The sequence below is a fragment of the Mustela erminea genome, chromosome X, assembly GCF_009829155.1.
Source record: "Mustela erminea isolate mMusErm1 chromosome X, mMusErm1.Pri, whole genome shotgun sequence".
NCBI classification, from domain to species: Eukaryota; Metazoa; Chordata; class Mammalia; order Carnivora; family Mustelidae; genus Mustela; species Mustela erminea.
The window spans coordinates 72,522,353-72,547,794 of record NC_045635.1 but is presented as its reverse complement, the minus strand read 5'-3'; the positions used below and the strand labels follow the sequence as shown (position 1 = coordinate 72,547,794).

The 25,442-nt window shown below is 36.4% G+C and overlaps 1 protein-coding gene across 1 annotated transcript in view; it reads left to right on the top strand.

Annotated features, from left to right (window-relative positions):
* CHM (CHM Rab escort protein) overlaps positions 1-25,442 on the top strand; it is a 230,505-nt gene that overhangs the window by 195,590 nt on the left and 9,473 nt on the right. The window contains 2 exon segments of the mRNA XM_032330373.1: positions 14,415-14,513; positions 20,512-20,672. Of these exon segments, the coding sequence (XP_032186264.1) occupies positions 14,415-14,513; positions 20,512-20,672 (260 nt within the window).

Here is a 25,442-nt window from a genome sequence, read left to right as displayed (position 1 = left end):
TTGTGTGTTTTTTTTTTTTTTAAGATTTTATTTATTTATTTGACAGAGAGAGAAATCACAAGTAGGCGGAGAGTCAGGCAGAGAGAGAGAGAGAAGCAGGCTCCCGCTGAGCAAAGAGCCCGATGCGGGGCTCGATCCCAGGACACTGAGATCATGACCTGAGCCGAAGGCAGCGGCTTAATCCACTGAGCCACCCAGGCGCCCCTTGTTTGTTTTTTTTTTAATTGGACTCCAGATAAGAGTGAAATCATATGGTATTTGTCTTTCTCAGTCTGATTTATTTTATTTATTATTAGAATATTATTAGAATAACATTGTATAGGTACATCCATGTTGTTGTAAATAGCAAAATCTCATCCATTTTATGGCTGCATAATACTTAATTATATGTAAACAGATAAAACATGTATTATATAGTTATATATAATATGTATAATAACATATGCTAATATATTGATTATTATTATAATACATGTTATTACTAAAAATATTAGTAGCATATTTCCAATTACTAGTATATAACTAAATATATAATACATAGTCTATATTAATAAAGCTTATATAATAAGTATTTTTTTTCCTTTTTTATGTTTGTTTCAAGTTTTTATTTAAATTCTAGTTAGTTAAGGTATAATGTAACATTAGTGTCAGGAGTGGAATTTAGTGATTCATCACTTAAAAATACTACCCTGTGTTCATCAAAGCAGGGGCACTCCTTAATACCCATCACCCACTTAGCCCATCACCTGCCCACCTCCCCACCATCAACCTTCCATTTGTTCTCTAGAGTTAAGTCTAGAGACTTAACTCCCCCTCTTTTATTTTTGTGCTCTCTTCTCCTGTGTTCATATGTTTTGTTTATTTAATTTTGTGAGTGAAATCGTATGCTATTTGTTTCTCTGACTTTTCTCTATGATAATACACTGTAGCTCCATTAATGACATTGCAAATGGTAAAATTTGATTCATTTTATTCTTCTTGATTGGGTGAGTAATATTACACACACACCATCTTCTTTATCCATTCATTGGTTGGTGAACATTTGGGCTCTTCCCATAGTTCGGCTATTGTTGATAATGTTGCTATAAACATTGGGTGCATGTCCTCCTTTAAATCAGTATTTTTGTATCCTTTGGGCAAATATCTAGTAGTACAATTGCTGGGTGGTTTTATTTTTAACTTTTGACGAACCTCCATGCTGTTTTACAGAGTAGCTGCACCATTTGCATTCCCACCAACAATGTAAGACTTCCCATTTCTCTGCATCCTTGCCATCCTTGCCAACATCTGTTAATTCCTCTGTTGTTGATTCTGACCACTCTTGTAGGTATAAGGTGATATCTCATCCTGGTTTTGATTTGTATTGCCCTGATGATGAGTGATACTGAGCATCCTTTCATGTGTCCATTAGCCATTTTATGTCTTATTTGGAAAAATATCTATTCATGTCTTCTGCCCATTTCTTAACCAGATTATTTGTTGTTTTTGTTTTTTGTTTTTATTTTTGTTTTTTGGGGGTGTTGAGTTTGAAAGTTCTTCATAGATTTTAGGTACTAGCCCTTCATCAGATATGTCATTTGCAAATATCTTCTCCCATTCCATAGGTTACCTTTTAGTTTTTCCCACTGAGGATGATATTAGCTGTGTTTCTCTTATATATAGCCTTTTATTATGTTGAGGTATGTTCTCTCTATCCCTATTTTGTTTAGGGTTTTTATCAAGAATGGATGTTGTACTTGGACAAATGCTTTTTCTGCATCTATTGAAAGGATCATATGGTTCTTACCTTTTATTAAAGTGATGTGTCATGTTGATTGATTTACAAATATTGAACCATCCTTGCAGCCCAGGAAATCCCACGTGAATGTTTCCTTTAATGTACTGTTGGATTCAGTTTCCTAGTATCTTGTTGAGAATTTTTGCATCTGTGTTCCTGAAGGATATTGGCCTATAGTTCTGTTTTTTAGTGGAGTCTTTGTCTTATTTGGAATCAGACAAACTAGATTTTGTTCAGAAAATGCTGTCCTCATGGAATGAATTTGGATGTTTTCCTTCTGTTGCTGTTTTTTGGAATATTTTGAGAAGAATAGGTATTAACCCTTCTTTAAATGTTTATTAGAATTCCCCTGGGAGTCCATCTGGACCTGCAGTTTCATTTGTTGGAGATTTTGATTACTGATCGAAATTTTTTGCAGGTTGTGGTCTGTTTAAATGTTATATTTCTTCCTGTTTCAGTTTTTATAGTTTGTTTCTAGGAGTTTACCGATTTCTTCCAGATTGTACAATTTGTTGGCATATACTTTTTCATAGTATTCTCTTATAATTGTATATCTATGGTGTCAGTTGTGATTTCTCCTTTCTCATTTGTCATTTATTTGGTTCCTTTCTCTTTTCTTTTTGATAAGTCTGACTGGGGTTTATCAGTTTCATTAATTCTTTCAAAGAACCAGCTCCTGGTTCCATTAATCTATTCTACTGGTTATTTTAATTTCTGTATCATTTATTTCTACTCTAATCTTTATTATTTCCTTTCTTCTGCTATCTTTCAGCTTCATTCATTGTTCTTATTCTAGCTGCTTTAGGTTTAAGTTTAGGTTGTATATTGGAGACTTTTCCTGTTTCTTGAGGTAGGCCTGTATTGCTGTATACTTCCCTCTTATGACCACTGTTACTGCATCCCAAAGGTTTTGAACCATTGCATTTTCATTTTTGTTGTTTCCATGTTTTACTCTTCTTTTTCTTTGATGTCTTTGTTGGCCCATTTGTTGTAGTATGTTGTTTAAAATCCATGTATTTGTGGTCTTTTCAAATTTTTCATGTGGTTTTCAATTTTCATAGCATTTTGATCAGAAAATATTCATGGTATGACCTCAGTCTTTTTGTACTTTTTGAGGCTTGATTTTTTAAATATTTTATTTATTTATTTGACAGACAAATCACAAGTAGGCAGAGAGGCAGGCAGAGGGGGCGTGTAGCAGGCTCCCCGCCAAGCAGAGAGCCCAATATGGGGCTCCATCCTAGCAGCCTGGGATCATGATCTGAGCCGAAGGCAGAGGCTTTAACCCACTGAGCCACCCAGGCGCCCTGAAGCTTGATTTTTTAATGTAGTAGGTGATCTATTCTGAAGAATGTTCCCTGTGCACTTGAAAAGAATTTGTGTTTTCCTGCTTTAGGGTGGATGTTGTGAATATATCTTTTAAGTCCAGCTGGTCCAATGTGTCATTCAAAGCCATTGTTTCCTTGTTGATTTTGTGTTTAGATGATTTGTCCATTGCTGTAAGTGGGGTGTATAAGTCCCCTACTATTATTGTATTATTATCAATTACTGTCTTTTAGTTTGTTATTAATTGTTGTACATATTTGTGTGCTCCCATGTTGGGGGCATAAATATAATTGCTTGATCTTCTTGGATAGACCCTTTTATTATGATATAGTGCCGTTCTTCATCTCTTGTTAAGGCCTTTGGTTTAAAATCTCATTTGTCTGATGTAAGTATTCTTACTCCACCTTTTCTTTTGAGTTCCATTTGCATGAGAAATGTTTCTCCATCCCCTCACTTTCAATCTGCAGATGTCTGGGTCTGAAATGAGTCTCTATTAGGCAGCATACAGATGGGTATTGTTTTTTTTTATATGTTCTTATATCCTATGTCTTTTGATTGGAATGTTTAGTCCATTTACATTCAGAGTAATTATTGATAGATACGGATTTTATTACTGCCATTTTATTACTTGTTTTGTCATTTTCTGGAGATTTTCTCTGTTCCTTTTTTTTTTTTTTTGAAAAGAGCCACAAGGAGATACAACCTTACACTAATTACAATGGCAAAAAAAGCCCTCAGATTGTTTCCCGAGTCCATAGTCTGTCATGGTTCATCTCCCTCTCTGACTTCTCCCCTTCGGCTTTCCCTCCCTTCCTCTATGTTCCTCCATGCTATTCTTTATAGTCCACATATGAATGAAACCATATGATAATTGTCCTTCTCTGCTTGACTTATTTCACTTAGCATAATCCCCTGCAGTTCCAACCATGTCAGTGCAAATGGTAGGTGTTCATCCTTTCTGATGGGTAAATAATATTCCATTATACCACGCCTTTTTTATCCATTCATCTGTTGAAAGGCATCTTGGCTCTTTCCACAGTTTGACTATTGTGGGCATTGCTATTATGAACATTGGGGTGCTTGTGGCCCTTCTTTTTCACTACTCTATATCTTTGAGGTAAATGCCCTAGTAGTCCAGTTGCCGGGTTCTATTTTTAACATCTTGTGGAAGCTCAATACTGTTTTCCAGAGTGACTATACAGCTTTCATTCCCACCAACAGTGTAAGAGGGTACCCCTTTCTCCACATCCTTGCCAACATTTGTTGTTTCTTGACTTGTTAATTTTTGCCATTGTAATTAGTGTAAGGTTGTATCTCCTTGTGGTTTTGATTTGTACTTCCCTGACAGCTAGTGATATTAAACATTTTTTCATTTTTCTGTTAGCCATTTTTATGTCTTCTTTGGAGAAGTGTCTGTTCATGTCTTATGCCCATTTTTTTTGGCTGGATTACTTATTTTTTGGATGTTGAGTTTGAGAAGTTCTTTATAGATCTTGAACACCAACCCTTTATCTGTAATGTCATTTGCAAATATCTTCTCCCATTCCGTGGTTTGCCTCTTTGTTTTGTTGACTGTTTCCTTTGCTGTGTAGAAGCTTTTTATCTTGATGAAGTCCCAAAAGTTCATTTTTGCTTTTGTTTGCCTTGCCTTTGGAGACATGTCTTGAAAGAAGTTGCTGTGGCCAAGGTCAAAGAAATTAATACCTATGTTCTTCTTTAGGATTTTCATGGATTCCTGTCTCACATTGAGGTCTTTCATCCATTTTTGAGTTTATTTTTGTGTGTGGTATAAGAAAATAGTCGTTTGATTCTTCTGCATATGGCTGCTTAATTTTCCCAGTACCATTTATTGAAGAGACTTGTCTTTTTTCCATTGAATATTCTTTCCTGATTTGTCAAAGATTAGTTGACCATAGAGTTGAGGGTCCTTTTCTTGGGTCTCTATTCTGTTCCACTGGTCTGTGTCTGTTTTTGTACCAATACCCTTCTGTCTTGATGATCACAGCTTTGTAATAATATAGCTTGAAGTCAGGCATTGTGATGACCCTAGCTTTGGTTTTCTTTTTCAATATTCCCTTAATGATTGGGGTCTTTTCTGGTTCCACACAAATTTAGGATTGTTTGTTCCAATTCTGTGAGAAATGCCAATGGTATTTTGATAGGGATTGCATTGAATGTGTAGATTGCTCTGGGCAGCATAGACATTTTAACGATGTTTATTCTTCCAGTATATGAACATGGAATATTTTTCCATCTCTTTGTATCTTCCTTCATTTCTTTCATAAGTGTTCTACAGTTTCTAGTGTATAGATCCTTTACTTCTTTGGTTAGGTTTATTCCTAGGTATCTTACAGTGTTTGGTGCTATTGTAAGTGGAACCAATTCCTTAATTTCTTTTTCTTCAGTCACATTGTATTGTATAGAAATGTGACTGATTTCTGTGCACTCATTTTGTATTCTGCCATGTTTCTGAATTGCTGTATGAATTCTTGTAATTTGGGGTACTCCTTTAGTTTTTGTTTGTCTGAGAAACTCTTTATCTCTCGTTTTATTCCACATGATAGCCTTGCTGGATAGAGTATTCTTCACTAGATTTTTCCCATTCGTTCCCATTGAATATATTGTGCCACTCCCTCTGGCTTGCTAAGTCTGTGGAATGATCTGCAGCTAGCCTTTTGCATCTTCCCTTGTGAGTCAAGGACTTGTTCATGTTCCTGTTTTTAGGATTTTTTTCCTTTATCACTCTATTTTGCAAATTTCAGTACAGTATGTTTTAGTGTTGGCCTGCTTTTGTTGATTTTGGTGGGAGTTTCATGTCCTCCTGGATCTGAATGTCTCTTTTTTGTTCCCTAAATTACGGAAGTTTTTATCTATTACTTCCTCAAATAAACCTTCTGCCCCCTTTCTCTCTTTTTTTTTTGTCTTATCATATGAATGTTATTACATTTGATAGAGTCACTGAGTTCCATGTCTGTTTTTGTGATCAATAATTCTTTCTCTGTTTTGATCAGCTTCATTATTTTCCATTGTTCTATTTTCTTTATCACTCATTTGTTCCTCTGCTTCTTTTTTTTATGTTATTTACTTTATTTTTTTCAATTTATTTATTTTCAGAAAAACAGTATTCATTATGTTTTCACCACACCCAGTGCTCCATGCAAACTGTGCCCTCTATAATACCCACTACCTGGTACCCCAACCTCCCACCCCCAGGCCACTTCAAACCCCTCAGATTGTTTTTCAGAGTCCATAGTCTCTTATGATTCACCTCCCCTTCCAATTTACCCCAACTCCCTTCTCCTCTCTAACACCCCTTGTCCTCCATGATATTTGGTATGCTCTACAAATAAGTGAAACCATATAATAATTGACTCTCTCTGCTTGACTTATTTCACTCAGCATAATCTCTTCCAGTCCCGTCCATGTTGCTACAAAAGTTGGGTATTCATCCTTTCTGATGGAGGCATAATACTCCATAGTGTATATGGACCACATCTTCCTTATCCATTCGTCCGTTGAAGGGCATCTTGGTTCTTTCCATAGTTAGGCGACTGTGGCCATTGCTGCTATAAACATTGGGGTACAGATGGCCCTTCTTTTCACGACATCTGTATCTTTGGGGTAAATACCCAGGAGTGCAATGGCAGGGTCATAGGGAAGTTCTATTTTTAATTTCTTGAGGAATCTCCACACTGTTCTCCAAAGAGGCTGCACCAACTTGCATTCCCACCAACAGTGGAAGAGGGTTTCCCTTTCTCCACATCCTCTCCAACACATGTTATTTCCTGTTTTGCTAATGAAAATACAGAAAGGGAAATTAGAGAATCGATTCCATTTACTATAGCACCAAGAACCATAAAATACCTGGGAATAAACCTAGCCAAAGAGGTAAAGGATCTGTACTCGAGGAACTACAGAACACTCATGAAAGAAATTGAAGAAGACACAAAAAGATGGAAGACCATTCCATGCTCTTGGATCGGAAGAATAAACATTGTTAAAATGTCTATACTGCCTACAGCAATCTATACTTTTAATGCCATTCCGATCAAAATTCCACCGGTATTCTTCAAAGAGCTGGAGCAAATAATCCTAAAATTTGTATGGTATCAGAAGAGACCCGGAATCGCTAAGGAAATGTTGAAAAACATAAATAAAGCTGGGGGCATCACATTACCTGATTTCAAGCTTTATTACAAAGCTGTGATCACCAAGACAGCATGGTACTGGCATAAAAACAGACACATAGACCAGTGGAACAGAGGAGAGAGCCCAGATAACGACCCTCAACTCTACGGTCAATTAATCTTCGACAAAACAGGAAAAATATACAGTGGAAAAAAGACAGTCTCTTCAATAAATGGTGCTGGGAAAACTGGGAAGCTATATGTAGAAGAATGAAACTCAACCATTCTCTTACACCGTACACAAAGATAAACTCAAAATGGATAAAAGACCTCAACGTGACACAGGAATCCATCAGAATCCTAGAGGAGAATATAGGCAGTAATCTCTTCGATATCAGCCACAGCAACTTCTTTCAAGATATGTCTCCAAAGGCAAAGGAAACTAAAACGAAAATGCACTTTTGGGACTTCATCAAAATCAAAAGCTTCTGCACAGCAAAGGAAATGGTCAAAAAAACAAAGAGGCAACCCACAGAATGGGAGAAGATATTTGCAAATAACAGTACAGACAAAAGGTTGAGATCTAGGATCTATAATGAACTCCTCAAACTCAACACACACGAAACAGGCAAACATATCAAAAAATGGGAAGAAGATATGAACAGACACTTCTCCAATGAAGACATACAAATGGCTATCAGACACATGAAAAAATGTTCATCATCATTAGCCCTCAGGGAGATTCAAATTAAAACCGCATTGAGATATCACCTTACACCAGTTAGAATGGCCAAAATCAACAAAACAGGAAACAACATGTGTTGGAGAGGATGTGAAGAAAGGGGAATCCTCTGCTTCTTCTATTCTTGTTGTCATTACATCCAGTCTTTTTAGAATCTCAGTTTAAAAAAAAAAAAAAAGAATCTCAATTATTGCGTTTTTCATCTATTTGTTAACCCCTTTATCTCTGTGGTAAGGGCCTTCCTGAAGTCTTCTATTCTCTTCTCAAGCCTGGTGAGTATCATTATGATCGTTGCTTTAAAATATCCAGGTTATTTTACTTTTATCTGTTTCAGTTTTATCCCGGGCTGGGATCTTTTCTTGTTATTTCTTTTGAAATGAATTCTTCTGTCTTGGCATTTTATCTAAGTCTCTGTTTTCTTCTCTGTGTTAGAAAAGCCTGTTGTGTCTTCTTCTCCTGAGAGTAATGGCTTTACAAATAGGTCAGATAGTGTCCAGGGCCCGGCGAGTGTCTCTGATGTGAGCAGTGTGCCCTCTGCTGCTTTGTTTTCACTGCTCTGTCCTTCAAGCAAGCCTCTGCAAAGGCTCTCCTTGCCTGCAGTGGGAATTGTTTGGATCTTGGCCAGTGTATAGGGAGTTTTAACTAGGCATACTCTGGCCTACTTGTTAAATGAGACCTGGTGCTACTTCCACTAGAACTGAAGCCTTGATGAACTCTCTGGTCAGTATATGTGGTATGTGTGGGGATTTCTATTGGTCTTCTGAACAAGGGGCCTGTTGCACTTGGACTTGTACACATTTGCAGGAGAAAAGTAGTACCAGCAGACTGCAGGTTGGGTAGGACTTGGTGGAGGAGGGAAATGGTGCCAGCCAGGTCCTTTGTCTCTGGAGAGTGGTCTCTGTGCTGCTGCTCTCAGGTAATCATTCCCAGAAGAGGGAACAATTTCCTCTTTTGTGTTCCAAGTGTTACTCAGATCAGTGTTTTCATGCTATCTCTGTGTTGCTTGCCTGCCTGGAGCAGTGCAGTGCACTTTGGGCTCTATCCCAGCCAAGCCTGCTAACTTTTAAAACTCCGAACTGTAGGGAAGTTCTTTTGTGGGGGCCTGCCCTGGTCTTTTGGAGGAGGGTCTCATGGTACTGGGACAGATGCAGGTTTGAACGAGGGCAATCATTCTAGAGTGCAGGTACTTGGGATTTGGAGCAAGCAGGCTAAATAGACAGTGTCTGAGTACTTGCTTTCAGCAGGTGTCTCTCTGCCTGTTATGAGGGGGAAGGGGGTGGAAATGGTGCCTGTTAGCTTTTTTGTCCCAAGAGAGTTGTCTCTGTGAATGCCACCTCTCCTGTATGAGCTCCAAAAAGAGTAAATAGTTTCTCTTCTGTGTGCCTTAGGTGATCCTCAGATTGCACTCTGTTCTGGGGTTAGTTGCCTGCCTTGTTTCCAGGAATAGGGCAGCGCTCTCAGGGTTCTATCCCAGCCAAGCCTGTGGACCTCTCAAAGTCCAGTCTTTGAGCCCACTGTTTGCAAAAATTCGTGAAAATCAGCCCCTCCTATTTTCCAGCCAATGGCTTTGGGGAACTGTTCTTGTGCATTTCCCTATGAGCTCTTTCCTCCCCCCCCCCCCTCTTTCTCCCCCAACCCACTACCCCCATCTCTTTCTCTTTTACTAGTTGTGTTTGAGGGCACTTTTGTCACTTTCAAATGTGCTCATTGTCATGCAAACTCCTAGTAGAAATCCTGGTTCTTTTGTATTTCAGAACAAAAACTGAAACTTGTTAAAGGGTAATAGCTTATTATATGAGAGACCAGTGTTCTAATCCCAGTTTTAGAGAACTGAAAACATGGTGGTATTTCTAGTTTCATGTTGTTGATGTCAGACTTGTGAAATTCAGATACCTTTGTTTCCGTTGTACTTATTGTGACCATTCATCAAATTTTCAAGTATTACTGTTATGTTCTATGAATTAAAGCTTATTTTGCACTAAGTTTCTTTAATGCCAATCAAATCTGAGTATTATTGCCAGCAGAGAAATTGTGATAGAGAATACATTTCATAATCTTTAAGATAATTAAGACTTTAAGCAGTTGCTAAATGAAGTAAAAAGTAAAAGTAGCATAGTTTATGAAAGGTAGAGAGCCAAGGTTTACAACAATTTGAGTTTTAATATCACATGATTCCAATGGGTAATGCTTTCACTTCTGTTGTATCTTCTGCAATCTTAGTAATAGTTCTTGATTGGTATTAATAAGTGTTATGCTTTTAGGAAAGGACTTGGCCCATCTGATTTAATTTTTTTAATTAAATTAATTTATTTATTTTCAGAAGAACAGTATTCATTATTTTTTCACCATACCCAGTGCTCCAGGCAATCCGTGCCCTCTATAATACCCACCACCTGGTACCCCAACCTCCCACCCCCAGGCCACTTCAAACCCCTCAGATTGTTTTTCAGAGTCCATAGTCTCTCATGATTCACCTCCCCTTCCAATTTCCCCCAACTCCCTTCTCCTCTCTAACACCCCTTGTCCTCCATGATATTTGTTATGCTCCACAAATAAGTGAAACCATATGATAATTGACTCTCTCTGCTTGACTTATTTCACTCAGCATAATCTCTTCCAGTCCCGTCCATGTTGCTACAAAAGTTGGGTATTCATCCTTTCTGATGGAGGCATAATACTCCATAGTGTATATGGACCACATCTTCCTTATCCATTCGTCCGTTGAAGGGCATCTTGGTTCTTTCCATAGTTAGGCGACTGTGGCCATTGCTGCTATAAACATTGGGGTACAGATGGCCCTTCTTTTCACGACATCTGTATCTTTGGGGTAAATACCCAGGAGTGCAATGGCAGGGTCATAGGGAAGTTCTATTTTTAATTTCTTGAGGAATCTCCACACTGTTCCCCAAAGAGGCTGCACCAACTTACATTCCCACCAACAGTGTAAGAGGGTTCCCCTTTCTCCACATCCTCTCCAACACATGTTGTTTCCTGTTTTAATTTTAAATCACTTTTAGCAGTTATGGAGCTAGTTAATTTTGTGAAGAAGAATTAAAGTTACATAATGCATTTAAAGTAATTATTGATCGGTATCACTATTGCCATTTTGTTAATTGTTTTCTGGTTATTTTGTAGTTCTTTTCCCTCTCTTGCTTTCTTCCTTTGTGATTGATGAGTTTCTGTAGTGTTATGTTTGGCTTTCTTTCTCCTAGTATTTGGTGTATCTATTACACTTTTGAGTTTGTGGTTACCATGAGGTTTATATATAACTTCCTAAATAAGTAGTATTCTATATTAATTGGATCATAACAAAAAAAGCAGGAAGTGTAAGGAGAAAAGAATTGTTGTTTATGCTTTAAATTTGTAGATCAATTAATAATGTAACATTTAATTGAATTAGTGTACAGACATTAGAATTCAGGTTATGAATATCTTTAGTATTTCTTTCCAAAATTTGTTTTTGTTTTTTAAGATGTTATTTATTTGAGAGAGAGCATGAGCAGGGGGAGGGACAAAGGGAAAGGGAGAATCAGAGTCCCCCGCTCCCTGCTGAGCGGGGAGCCCCATGCTGGACTAGATCCCAGGACCCCGGAATCATGACCTGAGCTGAAGGCAGATGCTTAACCAACTGAGCCACCCAGGGCACCCCTCTTTCTAAGAATTGTTATAAAACCCATTAAGTGTAAATTGATAATCTGACTTGACTACTAGAAATTTTTGGTGGTACTCCCTGAACCGAACTATGATATATTGTTATAAAACAAAAGGATATAATTATTCCAGTATATATTTCTTTTATATATCCTGTTAAATGGAACCAGTAGTCTACCATTAAGATATTCAAAATATACTTTTATTTATATTCATGTTCATCTGCTTTTTCCCTAGTACACATCAATTGTGTAGAAAGAACTGGAAAATTGAGAACTTTGGCATGGATATTGGTATATCATGAAACAGGATAGATTCTCTCAAGTTTTATCAGGGATTTCTATCTTTGTAGTTATATACCCCCATTTAATTCAGCAATTACCTAGGGAGTTTAAACTCCCCAGCAAAGATATGGCATTTGAAAAACTTCAATTAGGAATAATTTTGTTGTGAAGGTTATTATATCTTTTGAAATGATTAGTATCATATGTCTTACTATATCCCAGGATCAGTGGGAATCACTCTTATAGTCATATAAAAACTATACTCACATAAAGTAGAAACCATCTTAGAATATCATTTTTTTGGTGGACCTGAAAAAAATATTTACTACAAAATTTATTTTAGCTCAGATGGTTATTGAGTCCTCAATTTATGCTTAGAATAAAATGATTTATAATAATGAGAATCTCTTTCTGATGTTGACTTCCGTGATAAGCTTTGAACTGTCTTCCTAGGTTTTAAAAAAATTGGGGAGGGTATGTGCTTTGGTGAGTGCTGTGAAGTGTGTAAACCTGGTGATTCACAGACCTGTACCCCTGGGGATAGAGTATTATGCCTCCATCAGAAAGGATGAATGCCCAACTTTTGTAGCAACATGGACGGGACTGGAAGAGATTATGCTGAGTGAAATAAGTCAAGCAGAGAGAGTCAATTATCATATGGTTTCACTTATTTGTGGAGCATAACAAATAGCATGGAGGACATGGGGACTTAGAGTGGAGAAGGGAGTTGGGGGAAATTGGAAGGGGAGGTGAACCATGAGAGACTATGGACTCTGAAAAACAATCTGAGGGTTTTGAAGGGACGGGGGGTGGGAGGTTGGGGTACCAGGTGGTGGGTATTATAGAGGGCACGGATTGCATGGAGCACGGGGTGTGGTGCAAAAATAATGAATACTGTTATGCTGGAAATAAAAAAAAAATAAAAAAATTAAAAAAAAAATGAAAACAAAACAAAACAAAAAAAAAAAAAAAAGAAAACCAGAATTTTTCAATACACTTCTCAATAGATGCATATATGTGTTTTCAAACAAAAATATATGCACATATAAAGAGCAGTAATGCATTTATGTGTATGCATGTATACACATATCCATTTTACACAATAAAATTATATTTGTATAATTTAATTTGTATATTTTTATAAATATAAAAAATAAATATTCTAGGCAAAGTAACTGTGTAAAAAAGATTGAAAATGGATTATTTATTTACTTAGAGAACATACTTCATATTCTTCAGATGGAAGAATCCATTTAATATAAACTTTACTGATAAGTTAATATTATAAAAATATTATAAAAATATATAATCTTTAATAAACATACTATAGGTATATAGCTTTATTTTGTAGTCACACAAAAGTACTACACTATTCTCTGGCAAAAGTTCCTTCTGGAAGCTCCTCCCAACAATATTCCATGTCAAGAAGAAACACAAAAAAATTGATGCTTTAACTTCTGTTTTGCACATGTCAATAAAGGTGCATGGCTATAAAAAAAAAACAAAAAAAAAAAAAACAAAAGAAAATCTACTAGTATAAACTTCCAGAAAAGGAGTGGGTATACTTTTCTACTGGTGTTTGAGGGGAAAGAATTTCTCAGTACTTATACCATTCCTAATATATTCTTTATCTTCTTATTTTATCCTGCCCCAGGCCCTTTCCTGGACCATAAGAATTTCTCCCATTTAGGGATCCCTTTAATCCTTTCTTTCAGTACACAGAACTTTTTGCCTTTCCTTTATATTTGTGTGTTGGCCTTTAGCAATTCTAAGTGTATTAGGCTACAGTACCTCTCTGAAGGGCCTTTTTTTCTGCATGATATTTATTCTCTCATGCACACATTCTCCAAGGCCAGGCCCCATGAATATGTAAATGTAAAAAGGAAATGATTTGGGATTTCTGAAAATACTATATACTGCTTTAACTTGTGTCATTCATGGACTTTAGAGTATATATATCACTCAAACTAAGCCAACAGTGTTCCCCGAAAATGTTTCTTAGAAAACCCTACAATGAATAGATATATTAACTTATCAGTAAAGTTTATATTAAATGGATTCTTCCATCTGAAGAATATGAAGTATGTTCTCTAAGTAAATAAATAATCCATTTTCAATCTTTTTTACACAGTTACTTTGCTTAGCAATCCTTTATCCATCCTCTTTGGGAATGTTATAAGGATAAGTTAAGCTCTTTCTATGAATAAATGGTTTCCCAAGCTTTTCTACTCCACTAGTGTTACAAAATGAACCACTAACTGCCTCCTCTTCTTGGGTCTTAGTGTGCTCTTAATTATTAGTTAACACATATTTTAGCTATTAACACATATAGCATATTGTTATGATTTTTACATATTCCCCATCTCTAGATTATAAATTCCTTAAAGGCAGGAGCCATGACTTGCTCAGCTCTCTATTTCCCCTGGCCCCAGTTTAGAGTCTTGAAAATAGTATCATGCAGTGAAATGTGTTTAAGCAGGAACTCAAGATATTTTTGTTTTAAACAGATTTGGTTCATTTGACTTGTACGTCTTCTAAAACAGCAAGAGAAGATTTAGAACCAGTTGTGCGGAAATTGTTTACTCCATATACCGAAACAGAGATAGGTAAGAATAACAATCAGTGATTCATGATGAAAAGGTAATATAACGACTTTACTCCTTAGGTATTTCATGAAGGTTTCTGCAACCTGTTCAGAAATAGTCCTTACACATTTTAGTAACGTAAACTAGCACATTCTCTTCCTAAAAATGGGAAAATGTTCACTCTGTAATGGTAAAGGAAAAATAATATGTTTCACAGACAACATGTAAAAGTGCAAAAGATACACATTTATATACATACATACATACATGTGTAAGAAAAAAAGACTGCCTGTAAATCGCTCAGTTTTGGCGAAATTATGGACTTTTTTTTTTAAAGATTTTATTTATTTATTTGACAGAGATCGCAAGTAGGCAGAGAGGCAGGCAGAGAGAGAGGAGGAAGCAGGCTCCCTGAGGAGCAGAGAGCCTGATGCGGGACTCGATTCCAGGACCCTGGGATCATAACCTGAGCCGAAGGCAGAGGCTTTAACCCACTGAGCCATCCAGGCACCCTGGACTTTTTTTTTCTTATAACTTTCTTCATTTTATAGATCTTATACAAAAAGCATACCTTTATCAGAAAAAGTTACCTTCATTTAAAAAAATTGAGATAATATTTTAATATTATCTTAAATAATTATGATATATTAATTGACAAATGTAGGAATCCTTTCTAATAATTGTCCTTTAATGTATAGCTTGCTAGTGATGTGATAAATATTTAGCTCTCAAAATATATATGCCACTATGCTACTTATTCATGGTGGAAAAGTGTTTTTCAACCATAAATTTCTAAACGTTTCTCCTCATATCATAGGGGAGCTCTTGTAGGTATAAATGGAGCAAATTGTAGTGTATTTTGTATGTAATGATAAAAAAGTAGCCTAATGGATATTATTAGTTTATATGAAGTGAGGTTTATATGAAATGAGGTTGATTTTCATTTTAGGATGTGCATGTCCACTTGAATCTTGACCAGTTTCTTCACTGAGTCATACATCTTTTTTCCTTTGGATATTATGCTTATTCAGGCAACCATTTATTTACTCCTACCTGTTGTATTTTCTTTTAGTTCATCTCCTATGTGTCTTCTTTTCCTAATGTAGAGATAGTATATAGTGGGGCATTTATATTTACAGAAAAAAACTGATTTTTAAGAACTAATGTCAATATAATTAATTTCTTTTTCTTTTTCTGCCACATGAATAAAATCCTGAAATCTGAAATTTTATTTCACTTTAGTTTGGAATTTAGTTTGTTTCCTATTTATATTTTATTCATTGGAAATTTTCCTATAAATGTTTGGATTATTGTGAAAAATTTGAGTGCAAAGTTATGATACATGATAATATTTTCAAACTTAATACAGAATCATGGATTTATCTTTGGCTTTGATTACCTTGCTTTTAAAAACAATTTTTTTCCTTGTTTCTGAAATTTCATTTTGTGATGTCCCAATAATATACTAGATTGGAACCTTGTATCATTTCTCTTCACTTCTTAAATGCATTTAATTTTCTTAAAAACAAAAAAAAAAACTGAGGAAATTGCATATTCATTACTTAGAATCCTCTAGTTATTTTAGATTTTTAAACATTAATCTTAATGGTTAAAGTGATCCCATTTTGAAATGATGTATTGTTTAGAACCTGCGTGAAATTCTTTAGTAAGAACTATGTGCTCCGAGAGGTCCTCAGGTGCACTGAGGCACTGAAAAGCTAGTTTTCACTGACACATAGGCCTTTTTATCATCAGGATGAGGTAGTGGTCATATTTTAATTAAAATGTCAGAACAAATACTGTTGGAGTTATTGAAAATGAATCACCAGATAAAGTGAGCACTGGGCCATGGCAGGTCAAAGAGGCAAAGTCACCTGGAGAAGAGAGCTCAATTCATTTTCCTGCCTAAATTAAAAAGAACTTTATGAGCAACATCAACTTTTAGTGCATTAAAGCACATTCTTCTCTGTAGCAAAAGCACCTATTTTCATAGATTAATGGCTTTTATTATTGTGTTTTAATCACTTGATAGTGTTACAAAATTTTATGCTTTAGAGCACTATAAATAGATTGTTTTAAAATATGTGCCAAAGGAATAACATTTCTTGAGCTTTTTTTTTTCTTTTTGAGTTCTACATTTTGTTTAGTGCTGTGCTTCATAAACCTTTGTGAAAGTTTGCCTAGTTACCTTGCAAGGAAGTTTATTTATCATAAAAGAGAATGTTCTCTTCTCAAATACAGTACTTCTTTGCTGATGTATCTAAGAAATTTCAGTCAGTTTGTGAATGGTATTCCTCTATTCCTTTACTTACTTTTTCACATTTAAGGTTATGAGCTGGAGCTCTTGACATATGCTGTCTTAAGAAGCAGTTGTACCAATACTTCCAAGAGCCCTACCTCCTAGCCTCCTTTAAGAACATCAAAGATCTCTAAACCCTTCCCTATTTTCTAGTCCAGAGAAGATTCAGGTGTTTTATGTTTAATGAACCTGATTGTACAGGTGAGAAAATTAGGTAATTGCTCACCATTCACACCAGCCTGGATTAATTCTTTCAGACTTCAGAATATCCTTCAGAGGACTGAGTGAGCAATGGTATTATGCTAAATGGCTTCTTATTTTACCAAGGAAATTGAGATTTTCTATATGAATTTATTTTTTTTTAAAGATTTTATTTATTTATTTGAGAGAGAGACAGTGAGAGAGAGCATGAGTGAGGAGAAGGTCAGAGGGAGAAGCAGACTCCCCATGGAGCTGGGAGCCTGATGCGGGACTCAATCCCGGGACTCCGGGATCATGACCTGAGCCGAAGGCAGTCGTCCAACCAACTGAGCCACCCAGGCGTCCCTCTATATGAATTTATTTATTTATTTATTTATTTATTTATTTAAAGATTTTATTTATTTATTTGACAGGCAGAAATCACAAGTAGACGGAGAGGCAGGCAGAGAGAGAGGAGGAAGCAGGCTCCCTGCTAAGCAGAGAGCCTGATGCGGGCCTCGATCCCTGGACCCTGAAGGCAGCGGCTTAACCCACTGAGCCACCCAGGCACCCCCCTCTATATGAATTTAAACAAGAATTTCATTAGTACTATATCTTGAAATGTCTACAATGTAGTATCATTACTGTACCAAGTTCTTTCTCTTTTTTCCTTGGTTGTGCATAGCATGTGGAATTACCTCATCCCATCTCGCCCATTTCCCATCTCAAAAAACCAAAACTACCTAAAAACAAAATTACCCTTAGAGGTGTTATTTTGAGGTCTGTGGCTGATAAGGATGTTAGGTAATTGTTGAGCTCAGAAGTCAAATGCCTTATCTTAATTCCTTTTTGCATGTGTTATATCCAGACTAGGTCACAGCTGTGACAGTATCCTACACTCTTGGCCTCATGCTACTCTGCTATGTTGCTAATAGTCTCTTCCTAAATACGGCTTGTAACTGTAGGCCCTTTATTGCTTGTATTTGGTATGCCATTGATTTTTTTCTGCCTACCTTATTCTGTACTTAACCCAGTTTAATTTGCCTAAGATCTTTTTTCTAAATTACCTATTACTTCTTCAGTCCTTTATACTATCTAATTAATGAAATGAGCTATTACAGAAAACCACTTCTATTCCTGATTTGGTGATATATTCCTAGCCAGACCTCAGCAGCTTTAATATTTTTTTGACACCTCTGTAACAGGTGTCAAACTGCATGTTATTTTTTCAACTATCTCTGACTTCCAGCTGACCTCAAGAAAGATGAAGCAATTACATGTCTTTTTGAGGGTTTTAAGGTCAAAGCCTGATAACTCCCTTCTATTTAGAGCATTTATCTTCGGCCTGTGTCAACTTTTCATCTTCCTCATGGTTCCTTCTCAGTGCTTCAACATCTATGAAATTTCTTTCCTATAATCTATTGGATTATTCATTTTCCCCAACTTCTTTTGAGTTAAAGTCCTCCTTTGAGCTGTAACTTCCATGAAATACAAGATAAACTCTCTTAATGTATATGCTTAGAAATGGACTGAGCAATATTAAAGGAATTCCAGACCTTAGCCCACTTTTCTGCAATGCTCCTGGAGTCTGGTGTTGCAAATGATAGTTGGTATGTTTAATTATCCTCCCATAAGATTTAGTGAAACTAAACTTAAAATTAGTAAGTTTACTAAGAGCCATATGGCTTTAGCTGTGAAATATGAGTTCTTATGTTCCTTTATTTTGTCAGTAAATAGTTTTCACAGTCTGTCATGTGTTCACATGAAGTTAGTGGCACCTTAGACTCATAGATCTTAGCATTAGGAAGGGACCTCATAAGGGATCACTTCTTCCATTCAGAGTTTCTTTATCAGATCACAGTAATAATTATGGATTATTCATAATGAACTAGAAAAATAACATATTTGGTATTCTTGTAGTGGAGATATTTTAAATTAAATATAACGAAACCCTATTTATCCTGAATTGGGCATTCTTACTAATTGAATACTGCAGTTAGCTATGAATTTCACTACATTGATTACCAACTTAACAATAAGAAATATTTAACTAGATAATTACACGTTTTGCATTTTCTTTATGATTCACAAGGTGCCCTGCGGTCTTGAGTAATCTTAATATATATCTGTTCTTATCATTATACAGAATTTGAATTTTGGTTCAGATTCAGGCTAAAGAAAATCCTATAGTCAGTAAATATATTAACAACAATATTTTCTGTTTTCAAGCAAAGGAAATTTAATTATAACATTTCTAAGGAAGACTGGCAAGGAAATAATTATTAAGATAGCAAAGAATAGGTTTTAGGTATTAATAAGGTTGAACCTTTTAATAAGCACATCATACTTTGATTATATCCTGATTTCATCCTGAAAACAGGATGAAAATCAATATAGAAATTGTTCTTTGAATGTCTGTTGTATGCTAGCCCCTCTGTATTAGGAAACATGAAAAATCAGGAGACTAAGGACTAAGTCTGCTTTATATGTACATCTCTATCTCCTAGCCCAAGCCTAACACACATAATAGATGTTCACTGTTAAATGAGAGAATATGTGCTAAAAACAACTTTACGTCTCACAACATTGTTTTTGTTGTTAGTTACCATTACTTTTGTAATCCAGTAAGACAAAGCATTAGTGAGTTATGGTATCAATATCTTAATCTTGCATATACTATTTTAATAACTGCTTTATTGAGATATAATCCAGTTCACCCAAACTATAAAATTCAATGTTTTATTAATATATTCACCAAATGGTTCAAATATCACCACAGTCAATTTTAGAATATCCCCATCATCTAAAATAGAAACCCTACACCTGTTAACAGTAATCCCTCACCCCAATTCCCCCAGCCCTAAGTAACCATTAATCTACTTCCTGTCTCTATAGATTTGCCTCTTCTGGACCTCTCAATGCTGTATAGGTCATTGACTTAATAAATAATTTTTCGAGTTTGTTTATGTGAAACATAAAAAAAATTATCTTCTCCAGTGGCATAATTTAAGGATGAATGTGTTCAGAAGCACTTTGATATTGCTCTGGAGAAATAATAGAAATCCAAGAGAACACAATTGGAGTTATACCTAAGTAACTTACTAGTAATCAAAATAATTTTGTAAAATCTAACTTGTCGGGGTGCCTGGGTGGCTCAGTGGGTTAAAGCCTCTGCCTTCGGCTCAGGTCATGATCCCAGGGTCCTGGGATTGAGCCCCACATCGGGCTCTCTGCTCAGCGGGGAGCCTGCTTCCTCCTCTCTCTGCCTGCCTCTCTGCCTGCTTGTGATCTCTGTCAAATACATAAATAAAATCTTTAAAAAAAAGATTTAAAATCTAACTTGTCTAAGTTTGCAAAAGTCATCATTGCTTGAAATATATACATGTATTAGAGTGTGTGGATAAAGATTGACTATTTTTTTACATACAAAGCTCTGATTTACTACACTATATAATCATGGCTTTGTAGTTGGCTACATATTGTATTAATTGACAGGCTTATTGTGCTGTAGATGTGAGTAAAATTTATGTCTACGTTTAGAAAATGAAGAAGTTGAAAAACCAAGACTTCTGTGGGCTCTTTACTTCAATATGAGAGATTCTTCAGCTGTCAGCAGGAACTCTTATAATGATTTGCCATCCAATGTTTATGTCTGCTCTGGCCCAGACTGTGGTCTAGGAAATGATAATGCAGTCAAACAGGTAAGCTTTAGCTGTTTCTCAGTTTTGTGTTAAAAAGTTGGTGTGATAAAAGTAAATTGTTTTTTCCCTCTGGGATGTGGGAAAAAAGACTAGAAAAGCATCTTTGTCATTTAATACCCCCAGATTTTTTCCTATGAATGACAAAGCTTCTATAATGTACTTTAAATACAGTATCCAATATTTTCACATTCTGGACTATAAGGATGAATTTGCAACTGAGTGTTTATGTGTTCCATTATGGGAATAAGGATGGAAAATGTTAGAAATACATATTCTGAAAAATGAAAGTTATGCCAGTTTTCTAGAGAAATATTGATTTTAATTTTTTTTTATTTTACAATTTTTTATTTTTTATAAATATATATTTTTATCCCCAGGGGTACAGGTCTGTGAATCACCAGGTTTACACACTTCACAGCACTCACCAAAGCACATACCCTCCCCAATGTCCATAAATCCCACCCCCCTTCTCCCAAGCCCCCCTCCCCCCAGCAACCCTCAGTTTGTTTGGTGAGATTAAGAGTCACTTATGGTTTGTCTCCCTCCCAATCCCATCTTGTTTCATTTATTCTTCTCCTACCCACTTAAGCCCCCATGTTGCATCACCACTTCCTCATATCAGGGAGATCATATGATAGTTGTCTTTCTCTGCTTGACTTATTTCGCTAAGCATGATACAGCTCTAGTTCCATCCATGTTGTCGCAAATGGCAAGATTCATTTCTTTTGATGGCTGCATAGTATTCCATTGTGTATATATACCACATCTTCTTGATCCATTCATCTGTTGATGGACATCTAGGTTCTTTCCATAGTTTGGCTATTGTGGACATTGCTGCTATAAACATTCGGGTGCACGTGCCCCTTTGGATCACTACGTTTGTATCCTTTACGGTAAATACCCAATAGTGCAATTGCTGGGTCATAGGGCAGTTCTATTTTCAACATTTTGAGGAACCTCCATGCTGTTTTCCAGAGTGGCTGCACCAGCTTGCATTCCCACCAACAGTGTAGGAGGGTTCCCCTTTCTCCGCATCCTCGCCAGCATCTGTCATTTCCTGACTTGTTGATTTTAGCCATTCTGACTGGTGTGAGGTGATATCTCATTGTGGTTTTGATTTGTATTTCCCTGATGCCGAGTGATATGGAGCACTTTTTCATGTGTCTGTTGGCCATCTGGATGTCTTCTTTGCAGAAATGTCTGTTCATGTCCTCTGCCCATTTCTTGATTGGATTATTTGTTCTTTGGGTAGTTGAGTTTGCTAAGTTCTTTATAGATTCTGGACACTAGTCCTTTATCTGATATGTCATTTGCAAATATCTTCTCCCATTCTGTCAGTTGTCTTTTGATTTTGTTAACTGTTTCCTTTGCTGTGCAAAAGCTTTTGATCTTGATGAAATCCCAATAGTTCATTTTTGCCCTTGCTTCCCTTGCCTTTGCGTTGTTCCTAGGAAGATGTTGCTGCGGCTTGAGGTCGAAGAGGTTGCTGCCTGTGTTCTCCTCAAGGATTTTGATGGATTCCTTTCGCACATTGAGGTCCTTCATCCATTTTGAGTCTATTTTTGTCTGTGGTGTAAGGAAATGATCCAATTTCATTTTTCTGCATGTGGCTGTCCAATTTTCCCAGCACCATTTATTGAAGAGGCTGTCTTTTTTCCATTGGACATTCTTTCCTGCTTTGTCGAAGATTAGTTGACTGTAGAGTTGAGGGTCTATTTCTGGGCTCTCTATTCTGTTCCATTGATCTATGTGTCTGTTTTTGTGCCAGTACCATGCTGTCTTGATGATGACAGCTTTGTAATAGAGCTTGAAGTCCGGATTGTGATGCCACCAACGTTGGCTTTCTTTTTCAATATCCCTTTGGGTATTCGAGGTCTTTTCTGGTTCCATATAAATTTTAGGATCATTTGTTCCATTTCTTTGAAAAAGATGGATGGTACTTTGATAGGAATTGCATTAAATGTGTAGATTGCTTTAGGTAGCATAGACATTTTCACAATATTTATTCTTCCAATCCAGGAGCATGGAACATTTTTTCCATTTCTTTGTGTCTTCCTCAATTTCTTTCATGAGTACTTTATAGTTTTCTGAGTATAGATTCTGTGCTCTCTTTGGTTAGATTATTCCTAGGTATCTTGTGGTTTTGGGTGCAATTGTAAATGGGATTGACTCCTTAACTTCTCTTTCTTCTGTCTTGCTCTGTGGTGTAGAGAAATGCAACTGATTTATGTGCATTGATTTTATATCCTGACACTTGACTGAATTCCTGTATAAGTTCTAGCAGTTTTGGAGTGGAGTCTTTTGGGTTTTTCCACATATAGTATCATATCATCTATGAAGAGTGATAATTGACTTCTTCTTTGCCGATTTGGATGCCTTTCAATTTCCTTTTGTTGTCTGATTGCTGAGGCTAGGACCTCTAGTACTATGTTGAATAGCAGTGGTGATAATGGACATCCCTGCCGTGTTCCTGACCTTAGCGGAAAAGCTTTCCAGTTTTTCTCCATTGAGAATGATATTTGAGGTGGGTTTTTCATAGATGGCTTTGATGATATTGAGGTATGTGCCCTCTATCCCTACACTTTGAAGAGTTTTCATCAGGAAGGGATGCTGTACTTTGTCAAATGCTTTTTCAGCATCTATTGAGAGTATCATATGGTTCTTGTTCTTTCTTTTATTGATGTGTTGTATCACATTGACTGATATTGCGGATGTTGAACCAACCTTGACAGCCCTGGAATAAATCCCACTTGTTCGTGGTGAATAATCCTTTTAATGTACTGTTGAATCCTATTGGCTAGTATTTTGGTGAGAATTTTCGCATCTGTGTTCATCAAGGATATTGGTCTATAGCTCTCTTTTTTGATGGGATCCTTGTCTGGTTTTGGGATCAAGGTGATGCTGGCCTCATAAAATGAGTTTGGAAGTTTTCTTCCATTTCTATTTTTGGAACAGTTTCAGGAGAATAGGAATTAGTTCTTCTTTAAATGGTTGGTAGAATTCCCCCGGGAAGCCGTCTGGCCCTTGGCTTTTGTTTGTTTGGAGATTTTTAAATGACTGTTTCAATCTCCTTACTGGTTATGGGTCTGTTCAGGCTTTCTATTTCTTCCTGGTTCAGTTGTGGTAGTTTATATGTTTCTAGGAATGCATCCATTTCTTCCAGATTGTCAAATTTATTGGCGTAGAGTTGCTCATATTATGTTCTTATAATAGTTTGTATTTCTTTGGTGTTAGTTGTGATCTCTCCTCTTTCATTCATGATTTTATTTATTTGGGTCCTTTCTCTTATTCTTTTTGATAAGACGGCCAGGGGTTTGTCAATTTTATTAATTCTTTCAAAGAACCAGCTCTAGTTTCGTTGATTTGCTCTATTGTTTTTTTGGTTTCTATTTCATTGATTTCTGCTCTGATCTTTATGATTTCTCTTCTCCTGCTGGGCTTAGCGTTTCTTTCTTGTTCTTTCTCCAGCTCCTTTAGGTGTAGGGTTAGGTTGTGTACCTGAGACCTTTCTTGTTTCTTGAGAAAGGCTTGTACCGCTATATATTTTCCTCTCAGGACTGCCTTTTTTGTATCCAACAGATTTTGAACTGTTGTATTTTCATTATCATTTGTTTCCATGATTTTTTTCAATGCTTCTTTAATTTCCCGGTTGACCCATTCATTCTTTAGAAGGATGCTGTTTAGTCTCCATGTATTTGGGTTCTTTCCAAACTTCCTTTTGTGGTTGAGTTCTAGCTTTAGAGCATTGTGGTCTGAAAATATGCAGGGAATGATCCCAATCTTTTGATACCGGTTGAGTCCTGATTTAGGACCGAGGATGTGATCTAGTCTGGAGAATGTTCCATGTGCACTAGAGAAGAATGTGTATTCTGTTGCTTTGGGATGAAATGTTCTGAATATATCTGTGATGTCCATCTGGTCCAGTGTGTCGTTTAAGGCCTTTATTTCCTTGCTGATCTTTTGCTTGGATGATCTGTCCATTTCAGTGAGGGGAGTGTTAAAGTCCCCTACTATTATTGTATTATTGTTGATGTGTTTCTTTGATTTTGTTATTAATTGGTTTATATAGTTGGCCTGCTCCCACGTTGGGGGGCATAGATATTTAAAACTGTTAAATCTTCTTGTTGGACAGACCCTTTGAGTATGATATAGTGTCCTTCCTCATCTCTTATTATAGTCTTTGGCTTAAAATCTAATTGATCTGATATAAGGATTGCCACTCCTGCTTTCTTCTGATGTCCATTAGCATGGTAATTCTTTTCCACCCCCTCACTTTAAATCTGGAGGTGTCTTCGGGCTTAAAATGAGTTTCTTGGAGGCAACATATAGATGGGTTTTGTTTTTTTTATCCATTCTGATACCCTGTGTCTTTTGACAGGGGCATTTAGCCCATTAACATTCAGGGTAACTATTGAGAGATATGAATTTAGTGCCATTGTATTGCCTGTAAGGTGACTGTTACTGTATATGGTCTCTGTTCCTTTCTGATCTACCACTTGTAGGCTCTCTCTTTGCTTAGAGGACCCCTTTCAATATTTCCTGTAGAGCTGGTTTGGTGTTTGCAAATTCTTTCAGTTTTTGTTTGTCCTGGAAGCTTGTAATCTCTCCTTCTATTTTCAATGATAGCCTAGCTGGATATAGTATTCTTGGCTGCAAGTTTTTCTCATTTAGTGCTCTGAAAATATCATGCCAGCTCTTTCTGGCCTGCCAGATCTCTGTGGATAATTCAGCTGCCAATCTAATATTTTTACCATTGTATGTTACAGACTT